This window comes from Scardinius erythrophthalmus, assembly GCF_964197995.2.
Source record: "Scardinius erythrophthalmus genome assembly, chromosome: 19".
Lineage (NCBI taxonomy): Eukaryota > Metazoa > Chordata > Actinopteri > Cypriniformes > Leuciscidae > Scardinius > Scardinius erythrophthalmus.
Genome location: NC_138239.1, coordinates 1,047,501 through 1,062,451, shown reverse-complemented (window position 1 = coordinate 1,062,451; position 14,951 = coordinate 1,047,501). Strand labels below are relative to the sequence as shown.

At 47.4% G+C, this 14,951-nt stretch overlaps 1 protein-coding gene across 1 annotated transcript in view; it reads left to right on the top strand.

Moving 5' to 3' along the window:
- The window catches only part of togaram1 (TOG array regulator of axonemal microtubules 1), a 31,384-nt gene that overhangs the window by 14,772 nt on the left and 1,661 nt on the right, over nt 1-14,951 (top strand). Inside the window, exons 7-23 of the mRNA XM_081347411.1 lie at nt 1,197-1,342; nt 3,485-3,705; nt 4,756-4,817; nt 5,517-5,684; nt 6,411-6,464; nt 6,551-6,720; nt 7,614-7,725; nt 8,346-8,543; nt 8,890-9,007; nt 9,433-9,538; nt 10,618-10,853; nt 12,931-13,089; nt 13,938-14,064; nt 14,177-14,289; nt 14,363-14,543; nt 14,634-14,853; nt 14,926-14,951. The exon at nt 14,926-14,951 is cut by the window's right edge and continues 61 nt beyond it. Of these exons, the coding sequence (XP_081203537.1) occupies nt 1,197-1,342; nt 3,485-3,705; nt 4,756-4,817; nt 5,517-5,684; nt 6,411-6,464; nt 6,551-6,720; nt 7,614-7,725; nt 8,346-8,543; nt 8,890-9,007; nt 9,433-9,538; nt 10,618-10,853; nt 12,931-13,089; nt 13,938-14,064; nt 14,177-14,289; nt 14,363-14,543; nt 14,634-14,853; nt 14,926-14,951 (2,417 nt within the window). The remainder of the gene's footprint in view (nt 1-1,196; nt 1,343-3,484; nt 3,706-4,755; nt 4,818-5,516; nt 5,685-6,410; nt 6,465-6,550; nt 6,721-7,613; nt 7,726-8,345; nt 8,544-8,889; nt 9,008-9,432; nt 9,539-10,617; nt 10,854-12,930; nt 13,090-13,937; nt 14,065-14,176; nt 14,290-14,362; nt 14,544-14,633; nt 14,854-14,925) is intronic.

Here is a 14,951-nt window from a genome sequence, read left to right as displayed (position 1 = left end):
CTTAAATCAAGATGCTTTTACTAGATGAGTACAATCACATTAGACATTATGTCTTGTTTTCTGGGGGAAAAGTCCAAATGAAGTGAGTTTTTGCTTGAAACGAGCAAAATTATCTGCCAATGGGGTCAGAAAAATAATCTAGTTTTCCATTTGAATTAAGATTATTTTTCTGACCCCACAGATCATTTTGCTTGTTCACTTCATTTAGATTTTTTTCCCACAGAAAACAAGACATAATGTCTAATGGGATTTTACTCATCTAGTAAATCCATCTTGATTTAAGAATTTTTAGATATTTGGACTGGAAACAAGACAAAAATACTGAGTCAAAAAAGCATTTTTTGCAGTGCACGGCTGTTAGGAACTAGTTAAAGGAGATCAACACTGCCGTTAAAGCATTAGTTCACTTCAGAACTAAAATCTCCTGATAATTTACTCTTCAGGATGATCATGTGTTTCTTTCTTCAGTGGAAAAACCTTCATTTCTTTTCCACTGAAGAAAGAAACACATGAACATCCTGGATGACGAGGAGGAGAGTAAATCATCAGGAGATTGTAGTTCTGAAGTGAACGACTCCTTTAACGGCAGTGTTGATCTCCAGCTCATCAAAGTCTCGCTTAAAGGGATACTCCACAGTTTTTCATATTAAGCTATGTTATTCCCTTAACTAAGACGAGTTGATACATACCTCTCTCATCTCAGTGCGTGCACTTAATCGCTCTAGCGCGCGGTGACACTTTTTTAGCTTACCCCAGTATATTCAATATATATTTTATATAGTATATATATATATATTTGATATGATTAATGGTATCTAACAGCAATGAATTTAGAAGTGACCAAACACATCAACGTTTTCCCTTTTTAACCCGCTTAGAAAAGCGCCACGTTTTATTTTGTGTCACCATACTTGGTCGTATAACTACTCGTGTAACTGTTTTTAAATAGGGAAAACGTTGATGTGTTTGGTCACTTCTAAATTCATTGCTGTTAGATACCATTGAATATACTGGGGTAAGCTAAGTGCTTTCAAAATGTCACCGCGCGCTAGAGCGATTAAGTGCACGCACTGAGATGAGAGAGGTATGTATCAACTCGTCTTAGTTAAGGGAATAGCATAGTTTAATATGAAAAAACAGTGGAGTATCCCTTTAATCAATCTTTACGTTGAAACAACACATTTTCCTCTTCTCAGGTGAGGTGAGCTCCAGCAAACGCTCTCCTCTGCCTCCTCGTGCCCCGCGCCGGAGCCGGATCAGCGCCAGAGCCTCGTCGGATCGGCTCGATCAGTCCATCAGCGCCGCAGGAGAACCGGGTGACGACCCGCTGGACCGGCAGGAGGTGAGCGAGACTCGGAAAAGCTAATAGAAGCATAGTTAGGGTTAGTTCATCCACTGGCCACTAGAGGCCGGCTGCAGAAGAGACTCAATCCCATAGACTCACATGTTAAAATGCCCAACTTTACAGCAGAAAAACATGTTTACAGTCTGGTGCAAAAAGTGGTTTTGGCCTTTATAGCTAATGTTGCCCTTCATGACGACTGTGAGGCGGGCAAATTATTTTTTTTAATTTTAAATTATATTAAGCCTTAAAGTTCTGCATAATTAAGGGCGTGGCCTCTTGAGTGACAGGTGGATTGCCGCTGATGTCACTACTAGCCGTTTGTCTGCTGTCTGTTAGCGTCACGTCACCTCAGCTAATCCGCCTCGCTTTACATTTTCGTTTATCTGGGAGTGACGCTGCCAAGATGGCGACGGCCGGCTCCGCCCACTTTAGGCTTCAGAAACGCTTTTCAGGAACACTACGGGTGACGTCACACACACTACGCCCAGTGTTTTATACAGTCTATGGCAGGGCTGGACTGGGACAGAAAATCGGCCCTGGCATTTTGGCCCAGACTGGCCCACTACATATGATCAAACACCACCCATCTTTGCACGCCTTTGAATATGTTTTTGTTTAACTCCTATTCATTAAAACCGCTAATGCCATGTAATGAGTGAGAATAAACGAGTGAGAATTAACAGATGAAATAAGTACAAAATTGTAATTTATTAATACAGTCGAACTATACTCCACAGTGATGAATCCAAAAAACAAGCTATAAGCTGCATTGACATAGTGTTTCTCAAAGGAATTTTGGTAAAACTGTGGTGGGTGGACCTCTAGGGGGGTTTGGGGGCATGGTCCCCCTAAGAATTTTTTTTTTTTGCATTTTAATGTTAAATTCATCAATCTGGTGCAGTTTGAGGGTTCAAAATTAAAAGCTCCAACCCATATTCAGTGTGCAAGTATAACAAAGAAAACAAATCAAACCTCTTTTAATAACAGTGTCTGTCTATTACACTACTACATAATAATAGTTATAATATTAATCTCATGATAGTAGCCTATATATTGTAAAAAAGAATGCACCGAAAAATAAAGAAAACTTTCATAATTAGTTTTGTACTAATTTCTAAACTTGAAAGAGATAAGCACATGATCTTTTATTTTGACGGAAACTGCATCGAGCTTTTATTTTGGCGGAAAACATGGATACAAACGTGTCTCATTAAACTTCTAGTAAATTGCTGTAATTGTCAACTATACAGATGTGGATATAATCTGTAACCGGGTTATGGGTTCCTACACTCATAGCCAAAGTGTTTTGAAAGTAGTTCTGCTTACCGCGGACTCTACGTTACACTTTCTCATCTCTCTCTCCTGATCCTCCTCACTATCCTCATCATCAGCCACTGGAGCTGATGAAGGTCCTGCTGCTGCAGAAAACACATATATCTTGACACATTTTACAGCGTCTGCTTGAAGGGCCTGTATCTATTTTTCACGCTATTTCTCTGCACATTCCTTGCGTTTCCTCTCCATCTCTCAGACTATTTTGACAGATACACACTTGACACTGCACGCTCGCTCAGAGCCCAGAGGGGGAGGTGTTTAATGATGTGATTGGGCCAGCCCAGTGTCAATCAAGATAACAACCAATGGGCCGCTGATCTACGCGTTTCATGGGCCGGTCTGTCAGTGGAAAAAAAAACTAACGCTTACTTTTTTTTTGACCAATGCATTACACCGGCACTAACCCAGCGCTGTCAATTAAACAAAACAAAACGAATGGGCCGCCGATGTACGAGTTTTATGGGCCGTCAAAAAAAAAAAAAAAAGAAAAAAAGTATGAGATGTATCGGCCCAAAAGCACGTCGGCCCACCGGGCATTTGCCCGGTATGCCAGATTACCAGTCCAGCCCTGGTCTATGGTGTCCGCTGATCCCCGCAGCCGTTGTTAACATGTTATTTCCCTTCTACACTATGCACTTCGGCACTAGGTTCTACTTTTAATACGGCATGTTTGGCCTGAGGATTAGTGTCGTAACAGTGGTTATGCGAAACTTTGCTGTGCACTAAACAAAGTGTCAACTATATATAAACGTTGTGTTTATTTGGAGTGACACCGGTGACCCCGGGTCTGTGCTCGTGTTTCAGATGCTGAACTCCCTGCGCTCGCTGAGGAACAGCGCGGCGAAGAAGCGGGCCAAGGTGAGCGCCAGCGGCTCCGACCCGGACCCCGACAGCCCCGACTCCGCGGTGAAGCTGGACCTGGTTCCCGATTCCCCGGATCAAACGTCCCGGTCCGTCACGAGTCCTCTGAGCGAGAGCGGCCTGAGCCTGTACTCGCCCACCTCCCCCTCCGGCACCAGGAGCAGGTCAGACACGGGGCGGCACCAGGGCCTCGCTTATAACCCGTGCGTCACACACACGTCACGTCTCCGTCATTTATACAGCGCTTTAGCAACACAGATCACAGCAGCTTTACAGTGATGACAGGAGATTACAGTAACAGAGAGTGTTCAGGCTTTACAGCAGCTCTAGAATAAAGTTACTGTCCAGATAAAGTTAGTTTGATTGATTCACTTCTGTTGCAGAGATCATTAGTGATTAACTTAGCGGCCGCTAACACACACCGCTCTCACAGAAACTCTTAATGCGCTCCGGCCGCTCACTTACACACAGCAGTGTTTGCAGCTCGAGAACGCAAACCTTGAAACAGGATCCAAGTTGTAAGCAAATTATATTCTAATAATAGAAATATCAGTAGTGTATGTATGAACACGTCTCCTGTGGGATGCTGTGTGTTAATGTTTGCTCAGCGCATGATAACAGCAGAACTCGTGATCTGAGGAAATATTTGCGTGCAAATAATGATCAATAAGGCATATCGGTTTCCAGTTTAAAATAGAAAGCAATTAAAAATACTAATCGGCCAGTGGAAAAGATGTAAATGTGAAATGTATTTTATTCTATTTTATTTATTTATTCAAAAACAAGGCAAGGATGGGCTACTAAATGATAATTTAGCATTAGCGATGTAATGTGACTCACATCCATATCTCATATTTTCCTACCGTTAAACATGGCATCACGTGGATGAATATGCATATGCAAATGATATGCAGATGAGGAAATGCATAGTAAAACGAGGCGTTGTAAGCTCACATATGGATATTTCGGGTAGGAGAATCATGTTCACAATCTTCCGCTGACTGGGGTTTATAAAGGGAATCTTGCGCAGGTTCTGGTGTACGCACAGGTTTATAAATCTGAATATTTTTTGGCGTACGCCATTTTTGGCTTTCACCGCACGTACACTCTTAGTGAGGATCCTACGCACAGTGTTATAAATGAGAGCCCTGATGAACACCAGGCATTATCATGACACTCATGTTCAGTTCACTAACTCTCCTTCCTGACCGCAGCCCTGTGACCTCTGCTGCCAAACCACGAGTGGCGTCAGGAGCACGTGACCCCAGCGCTCAAGGTGCGTATGTGACCCACGGCTGCACTCGTGCCGTCACGCGCGCTTCTGAAGGGAGATGAAAACACTCGAGGTCTGGAATCGGATACTTGTTATAAAATTCAAATTTCGTGATCATTTCAATATGACTGTAAACAGTTCAAGCGGGAGACGACTCACACACTTTTCTGTTCTGCACACACATCCAAAGCGCTCACAGGAAAAGTGATTTAATGTGATTTTCTTTTTAATTCGGAGACGATTTTTCCACAGATGTGTATCAGTATATTGGATCCGAGAGGGACAGCACAGAATAACACTAATCAAACAACAAAATCCACTCGTTCTTCACTGAATAACTTTATAACTATATTTGTAATGTATATTTTATTGATAAACTGCAGTGTTATTTTACATTTGATCACAGTTTCTGAACCTGAAAATCTTAAAACTCTGTTTATTTCAATCGTATCTTTGTTCAGTTGTGTCTATTTGTTGCGATTGCTAATTTTTAATGTGTTCTTGTTTAATTATTGTCTTTAATAATGCTAAGTTTATATTAGTTCGGCTAGTTGTTCTTCTGTGGTGTTAGTCGAAATAGAAATTAAGAATTGGAATCGATAAGCAGAATCGGTATCGTTAAAATTCAAATGATACCCAACCCTAGTCGTGTGTGTGTGTGTGTGTGTGTGTGTGTGTGTGTGTGTGTGTGTGTGTCCTCAGGCGTGACGCCGCAGGATAAGAGCCTGTCTGAGGGGAATGTGAGTGTGGTCGGTCAGAGGCTCGTTTACTCAAACACACCGCTAGATGCAGACGAGGAAAAGCCTGTGGATATGACATCATCAGCGCAGATCCGAGCCGCCGGCCGCGAGCCGCTCCGCGCGCTCAGAGGTGAGCGCTTTATAATGTGTCTGATAGAAGTCTCTTCTGCGTTTATTTGATCAATGATGCTGAAAATTCAGCTTTGATCACAGGAATAAATTACGGCACGATATATCGTCCGCATTATCGCTATCGGTACATGTTCATTTTAATGTTATCGGTATCGGCCCGATAAGAAAATGTAGCCGATATATTAAAGCTGATAAATAGTGTATTATTTCCTTCAGCTGAGACGCTTCAGATTCGCACTGTTCAACATGATGGTGTTGAATCGCTTGAAATATGATTGGAATCACTTCAAAAAAGGAAATACAGTTAAAGTGCAACATGTGCAGCGCAAGTCTGTCATATCGGCTACACAACATTATAATGTGGCTTTTAATGGTGAGAATTGTGTTTTTGTGATCAGGCTCTCAAAATTTATGTAAAAATCTGTATTTAGATTTATCAGCCAATATATCAGTTATTGGCTGTCAAATATAAAGAATTATCGGGTATCGGCCAAGATTTTCATATCGGTTTATCCCTATAAATTACACGTTACTATATTCACATAGAAAACTGCTTTTTTACATTGTATTGATGTTCATCGTTCTACTGTATTTTTGGTCAAATAAACGCAGCTTTGGAGAGCAGAAGAGACTCTCAGAAACACGTAATGATTCCAGACGTTTGCCCAGTCGTGTGTTTAATGTCATGTTGAGTAGTGTGAAGACGCTCTGGTGTTTCCTCCAGGATCTCATCCGCACACGGCGCAGTCCTGCATGTCTGAGGGCGTGATCGGACGAGGTCGGTTCACTGCTTCACACACACACCGATGATCTGAAGCTCTCGCTGCTCTCGTCCTTCACTCGTCTTCTTCCCTGTTTCTGCAGGAGTGTTCGGCTCTGTCGTTCTGCCCAGTCGTCCCAGTGTGGCGTCTTCTCCTGAGCAGGGCGACTGGTCCAGTAGAGCGGCCCGTGAGCCTCCGTCAGGCGTGTTCGGACACGCGTTCACCAACACACACTGCGACTCCGATGCCAGTCCTGAACCCGAGGAGCCTCTGGTGCGTCTCACTCAGGCCCACACCGGCTGTGTTCACATCCAAACCTGACAAAACATGTAATATGGCATTAAACGTTTGCGAATAAAGCAGCGTTTCCATCTCATGTGTTCATCATCACTTCCTGGTGCAGTATATCAGTAATAAACTGTAAGTTTCTACAGTCGGGCTCTTTTATGGAAGCTTGTTTCAGCCGCAGAATGAAAAATACAAACGTAATTGCGTCTTTTTATCTCACAATTGCGAGTTTACATCTCACAATTCACAAAAAGAAAAGATTGTCAGAATTGCGTGATATAAACTTGCTTAGTTTATTGCTTAGAAAAGTTTATTTCTCACAATTCTGACTTTATAACACGCAACTCTGAGAAATGAAGTCAGAATTGCAAGATGTAAACTCACAATTGTGTGATTAAAAAGTCACAATTATCTTTTAAAATGTTTTATTCTGTGGCGGAAACAAGCTTTCATACTTTCTCCTCCATCATGAGCGAGTGTGTCTCGAGCGTCAGGCGAAACACAGTAACCGCTGTCGTGTTCTCTAGCGTTCGGATGCTGGCGTTCGGGAACACACTCGTGTGTGTGAGACGCTTCTGGGGGGAATTACACCAAATCATTCTGATCACACACTTTCAGAAACACCAAACCAGCATTAGAGACGCCATTGGTCCACTGGTCACTCCAGTTATCCAATCACAGTCACATGAGGTGTTTGAGGGATTTATTCAGTAAATGTGTTTCCATCGTAGTTTATGTGCACGACTTCTTATCGGATAAAAATGTATCTGCCTCAACTGAGCTTATCTTGGCATTTCCATCCAGCTTTCTTGTTTTATTTGCATAATAATGTGTGTGCTTCACCCGCTCATTGGAGTCACATGATGTGTGTGTTACAGGAGAGGGTAAAACTGTCTAAGTTTGCGAGCGACAAGATGCGTCAGCGCCGTCTAGAGCATCAGGACCCGACGAGACGCCGCACGACACACACACACCTCGATGATGTGAAAGGTGAAAGGTCAACACCAGTGACAGCCACCACCATTTTATTTTATTATCCTTTATTAAACCAGGAGAATCACATTGAGATATTGCTATCTCTTCTTCCAGAGAGTCCTGGTCAAGACGGCACATAAAGATTCACAGAAAAGAATCACAAATACGACAATTTACACATTCAAAATTAAATAAATCAAATCAAGAGAAACAATTGCAAGTGTCCTTTACAACAGTGGTTCTCAACTCCAGTCCTCGTGCTCTGCACATTTTGTACGTCTCTCTTATCTGACACACTCAGTTCAGTTCATGGAGTCTCTCCTAACGAGCTGATGATCTGGTTCAGGTGTGTTAAATAAGGGAGACATACAAAATGTGCAGAGCTGTGAATCCCGAGGACTGGAGTTGAGAACCACTGCTTTACAACTCTGTGCAAGAGACATTTAAAAGTGCTCAAGGTTGGAAGTGCATCTAGATTAAGAACATTTATTTTGCAATTCATTCCAAACCTAAGGAGCATAAAAAGAAAAAGCACATTTACCAGATTCTGACGATATCTGTGGGACTTTTAGGCGAATGTGAGAACCAGATGTAGTGCGATCACTATTAGTGTAATTTCTGCTTCTGTCTTCCAGACGAGACCCTGAACGGGTGCGAGTCGCTCTCGGATGAGTCTCCCTCCAGTCCCACAGGACCACAGAATCCAGTGAAAAGTCTAAGCCCCGCCCACCAGCCCGCCCCCCCGCCCGGCCCACCCAATAGAAACGCAGCGCCGAGACTGAGACGCACGTCGAGTCTGAACCGAACGCGAGCGCTGGTTGCACACAGCTCCGGTGAGAGAGTCGTGATGACTGTAAAGGCATTTATAAAGTTACAGAAGATTCTATTTCTAATAAATGACTTTCTGTTCATCAAAGAATCCTAAAGAATTAAAAGTGTCACGGTTTACACAAAAATATGAAGCCGCACAACTGTTCTCATCACTGATTACACACATTAATGAACATCATGTCGGATTTCCTGTCGATAGGGTCGGGTATCGTTAGAACTTTAATGATTTCGATTCTTATCGATTCCTAATTTTGGTTCCAATAAGGTAAATAAATAAAAAAAGTCGCTGTTTGAGTCCGCCACTGCGGTTCGTCTAATGTAATCCCGTTTTTCACGTTTGTCCTTCAGATGAGCTGATTCCTGGCAGCCCGAGGAAAGACGGGCAGGATCCGGCTGAGCTTCGGCCCTTCTCCAAACCGGAGCTGGCGCTGACTCAGAGCTTCCGGCTGCTGGCCTCGGACGACTGGTGAGACTCAAGCACGCGCTCACATGGGACGGGCGATATATCTCCGTTTACGGTTATACCGGTAAAAATTCTCCTCACGATAAGAATAAATCTTCCCGCGATAATAACGAGGAACTATTACTAGTACTTCGAGATAATACTGTCAGAGAAAACCATAGTTAAAATCATTCACAGAATCTGGCTGCGCGGTCATGAATATTAAATAGTCACGTGACGTCTCTAATTAATATTCATTAACCGAGCTTTTCTTTTCTAATTCGTCGACTAATAAATATTCATACATTTCTAAACGAGGAACTTCCTCGACAGTCTGTAATTGAACACAGTAAATAGTTGAGGTCCACGTCGCCCGTCCCTGATGATCCCGCCCCTGTTCAGCTCTGACGGGCTCCAGACGTTCTGTCTAATGTGTTGTGTCCATGAAGGGAGAAGAAGATCGAGGGGCTGAACTTCATGCGCAGTCTGGCTCTGTATCATCCGGACGTCCTCTCGAGCCGGACTCACGACGTGTGCCTCGCGCTCATCCAGGAGGTCAGTCGAGGATCTCCTCGTGTCCTCACTCTCAGCCTGTCCTGATGCACTGCGGCTCGTACTCTGCGCTTCTGTCTTGTTTCCAGTCCTAAAATTCTTAAATCAAGATGGATTTACCAAAGTAGTAAAATCCCATTAATGATCTTCATTTTGACTTTTCCCCCAGAAAACAACTCATGATGTCTAATGGGATTTTACTCCTCTAATAAATGCATCTTGACTTTTTTCAATATTTGGACTGGAAACAACAAAAGTGCTGAGTAAGAAAACATTTTTTTTGCAGTGTGTAATGTGTAATGTGTGATGTGTAATGTGTGATGTGTAATGTGTAATGTGTGATGTGTAATGTGTGATGTAATGTGTGATGTCATTTGCTCTCACAAACAAGTCAATTCAACTTTATTTCTGTAGCGTTTTATACAATACAGATCGTTTCATAGCAGCTTCACAGTGATAAACAGAAAAACAACAGATTTAAAGTGGCACTATTAAGGTTTTTTCGTATAGATTATCGTTCATGTAGTGTGTGTGATTCTGAACTGAAATGAGTCGTCAGTAATTCAGTTTCACTTCCTGCTGTAGGTTTGTAACTCATTTGCATAATGGTCTTGATTGGCTGAGCAGCGTCTCTTAGCTCCGCCCTCAAACACTGTAGTGTATCTGAGACTGGAAGAGTTTGGCTCGTGTTGTTCGTGTCGAGAAGACGCTGTTTTCTGAGATTGATACGGTAAAACCCACGCCATCGTCACTGTTCGTATCACTGTGATCAAGAGCTGAGATTCAGATATGATAATGAGCGTTTGGTTTCTGACCAATCAGAGCAGAGCAGCTCTCAGAGAGGCGGGGCTTCGAGAGCCTGAATCTTCGATGGAAGCGTTTCAGACACTGAGAGAACAGAGCTGATGTGCAGTGGAGATTATGAGGAGATTAGAGTGTATTGCGTGTGAAGCTGTAGAGGAGCGCAGCAGAGCGACACCAGGAGCTTTATCATGGCATATACGGCACTTTAATGCTGTAGAGTTCATCAATGAAAGCTTGTTTTGCGCTGCTCTCCAGCTCAGTGTACCTGATCTCTGCAGGTGCGTAACCTGCGCTCGGGCGTGTCGCGCGTGGCGGTGTCGGCGCTGGGCGAGATGTTCGCGGCGCTGCAGAAGGGAATGGACCAGGAGCTGGACGGGGCGGCCCGAGTGTTGCTGCAGAAAGCCGGAGAATCCAACGCCTTCATACGGCAGGACGCGGAGCGAGCGCTGGAGCGCATGTGTGAACACTGCTCTCTGACCCGCAGCCTGAGCGCGCTGCTGACCGGAGGACTGGGGTCAGCACACACACACACACACACACACACACACTGCTCTCTGACCCGCAGCCTGAGCGCGCTGCTGACCGGAGGACTGGGGTCAGCACACACACACACACACACACACACACACTGCTCTCTGACCCGCAGCCTGAGCGCGCTGCTGACCGGAGGACTGGGGTCAGCACACACACACACACACACACACACACACACTGCTCTCTGACCCGCAGCCTGAGCGCGCTGCTGACCGGAGGACTGGGGTCAGCACACACACACACACACACACACACACACTGCTCTCTGACCCGCAGCCTGAGCGCGCTGCTGACCGGAGGACTGGGGTCAGCACACACACACACACACACACACACTGCTCTCTGACCCGCAGCCTGAGCGCGCTGCTGACCGGAGGACTGGGGTCAGCACACACACACACACTGCTCTCTGACCCGCAGCCTGAGCGCGCTGCTGACCGGAGGACTGGGGTCAGCACACACACACACACACACACACACTGCTCTCTGACCCGCAGCCTGAGCGCGCTGCTGACCGGAGGACTGGGGTCAGCACACACACACACACACACACACACACACACACTGCTCTCTGACCCGCAGCCTGAGCGCGCTGCTGACCGGAGGACTGGGGTCAGCACACACACACACACACACACACACTGCTCTCTGACCCGCAGCCTGAGCGCGCTGCTGACCGGAGGACTGGGGTCAGCACACACACACACACACACACACACACACACACTGCTCTCTGACCCGCAGCCTGAGCGCGCTGCTGACCGGAGGACTGGGGTCAGCACACACACACACACACACACACTGCTCTCTGACCCGCAGCCTGAGCGCGCTGCTGACCGGAGGACTGGGGTCAGCACACACACACACACACACACACTGCTCTCTGACCCGCAGCCTGAGCGCGCTGCTGACCGGAGGACTGGGGTCAGCACACACACACACACACACACACACTGCTCTCTGACCCGCAGCCTGAGCGCGCTGCTGACCGGAGGACTGGGGTCAGCACACACACACACACACACACACTGCTCTCTGACCCGCAGCCTGAGCGCGCTGCTGACCGGAGGACTGGGGTCAGCACACACACACACACACACACACACACACTGCTCTCTGACCCGCAGCCTGAGCGCGCTGCTGACCGGAGGACTGGGGTCAGCACACACACACACACACACACACTGCTCTCTGACCCGCAGCCTGAGCGCGCTGCTGACCGGAGGACTGGGGTCAGCACACACACACACACACACACACTGCTCTCTGACCCGCAGCCTGAGCGCGCTGCTGACCGGAGGACTGGGGTCAGCACACACACACACACACACACACACTGCTCTCTGACCCGCAGCCTGAGCGCGCTGCTGACCGGAGGACTGGGGTCAGCACACACACACACACACACACACACACACACACACACTGCTCTCTGACCCGCAGCCTGAGCGCGCTGCTGACCGGAGGACTGGGGTCAGCACACACACACACACACACACACTGCTCTCTGACCCGCAGCCTGAGCGCGCTGCTGACCGGAGGACTGGGGTCAGCACACACACACACACACACACACTGCTCTCTGACCCGCAGCCTGAGCGCGCTGCTGACCGGAGGACTGGGGTCAGCACACACACACACACACACACACTGCTCTCTGACCCGCAGCCTGAGCGCGCTGCTGACCGGAGGACTGGGGTCAGCACACACACACACACACACACACTGCTCTCTGACCCGCAGCCTGAGCGCGCTGCTGACCGGAGGACTGGGGTCAGCACACACACACACACACACACACACTGCTCTCTGACCCGCAGCCTGAGCGCGCTGCTGACCGGAGGACTGGGGTCAGCACACACACACACACACACACACACACACACACACACACACACACACACACACTGCTCTCTGACCTGCAGCCTGAGCGCGCTGCTGACCGGAGGACTGGGGTCAGCACACACACACACACACACACACACACACACACACGCAAGCTTCTGTTATGCTGTTCCCATGCTAAAGCGTGTCCGTGTGTGTGTGTGTGTCCTCAGTCACCTGAGCTCGGTCGTGCGTAAGTGTGCGGCTCAGCATGTGTGTGTTCTGGTGGAGAGAGCCGGCGCCGCTCGTCTGCTGTCCGGCACCAAAGACCTGACCGACCGCATTCTCCCCGCCGTCTCCAAGCTGGCACAGGACTCGTCTCAGGAGGCCAGGTGAGCCAGGGGTCAGGGGTCACTCACGCTCACCTCAGCCTCGTACACGACAGCTGCGCACAGCTCGGACGCGGACTACTTGTATTTATACTTTCTGCTGAGGTCCGCTCGGTGAACGCGTTCAACGCATGCGCAGTAGATCGGTCGGGACAGTGTAATCGATAATATTTTTTATATTTATAGTTTATATTTGCATTTATGTCAAAACCTAGACACTTTCAAACATCAAAATGACATTTATTAATATGTATTCGTGTCAAAATGACATATAAACATCTTTTCCTTTTCTGTTTTGCCTGGAAACGCTTCCAACAGGCTTGCGTGAGAAATAGGCATTGGTTCTATTTCTGGCATGCACGCGTTTTCCGTTTTTCCAAATTCGGCGTCCATGTTGTTTCCATCTCTTTCGCGGCTTTGACCTAATGAGTGCGCGCCCTTTTGTCCGTGCGGTTACAAAAAATGGGGGGCACACGGCTGTCCGCAACGAGCCTCCGCGCGCACGATTGTTACGTCACGCGGACCCTCGCGCCCTCGCGGAAAGTATAACAGAGGCTTCAGTGTCACGTGTAGGGTTGGGAATCGAGGTCTGGATACTTGTTATAAAATTCAAATTTCGATTCCTCTTATCGATTCCTTTGTGAGCATTTCAGTATGACTTTAAACCATTTCATGATATTCAGATATAGTTAAATGTTCTGCGATAACACTAAATGTGAATGATATCTAAGGTTGGTTTTTGTTTAACCTTTTTGGAATCGAATTCGGAATCGGAATCGTTAGAATTCACTGGATGATGTGATTCCCTACTGATGTGTGTGTGTGTGTGTGTGTGTGTGTGTGTGTGTCAGGTACTTCGGGCGACGGATGCTGCTGCTCCTGTCCTCTCACCGGGACTTCGATAAGATGATGGAGAAGTTTGTCCCGGCTAAAGACCTGCCGGCCATCAGGGACGCCGTCTTTACCCTCAAAACCAAGGTGTGCGTCAGTCGTGTGTGTGTGTGTGTGTGTGTGTGTGAACACCACAGCACGTCTGCAGGACTCCACGTTAACTCGTGTGTGTGTGTGTGTGTGTGTGTGTGTGTTTCAGGGTTTGGGTGAAATGCCTCAGGACGCTCCGTCGGCGCGGGGCAGACGCTCTCTCATGGGCAGCGGGATCGTGCGCACCTCGTCCCTCACGCGTGACCCTCTGACCGCCAGCAGGTACACACACACACACACACACGTGCGCGTCTATCTGACGCTCACACACACTCATCGGTCCATGTCTTCACAGAGACTCTGGTCAGTCCGTGAGCAAGGCGGCCGTCCACAGTCTGGCGGACAGAAGCGAGTACGTGGCGCAGATGAAGACGCTGCTGAGCTCCAGAGACTTCCGGGAGAGGATCAAGGCCCTGGATCAGCTGGTGTGCGACTGCGAGGAGAACCCGTCTCTGATCACCGGCAGCCTGTTCCCGGTAACTGATCCGTGTTAGAGAGAACTGAACCGTTCCTTGGTAACATGATGATGACAGTGATGATGCTGATGATGGTGCTGGTGTGCGCAGGTGTTTGACGCTCTGAAGGCTCGTCTGCAGGAGTCCAACAGTAAGGTGAACCTGCGGGCGCTGGAGTCGCTGCAGTCCATCATCTCCGTGCTGAGGGACAGCCTGGCTCCGGTGCTGAACATCCTCATCCCTGCCGTCGTGGACAACCACCTGAACTCCAAGAACAGCTCCATCTCCACCGCGGCCCTCGGGGCCGTTCAGGCGCTCATGCTCAACATCGGTGGGTGACTTTGTGTTCGCAACATACAGCTGTCGACTAAACCTGCTCACTGTCGCAACTGTGTGTTTCCAGACAACAGCCTCCTCCTCCAGCCCTTC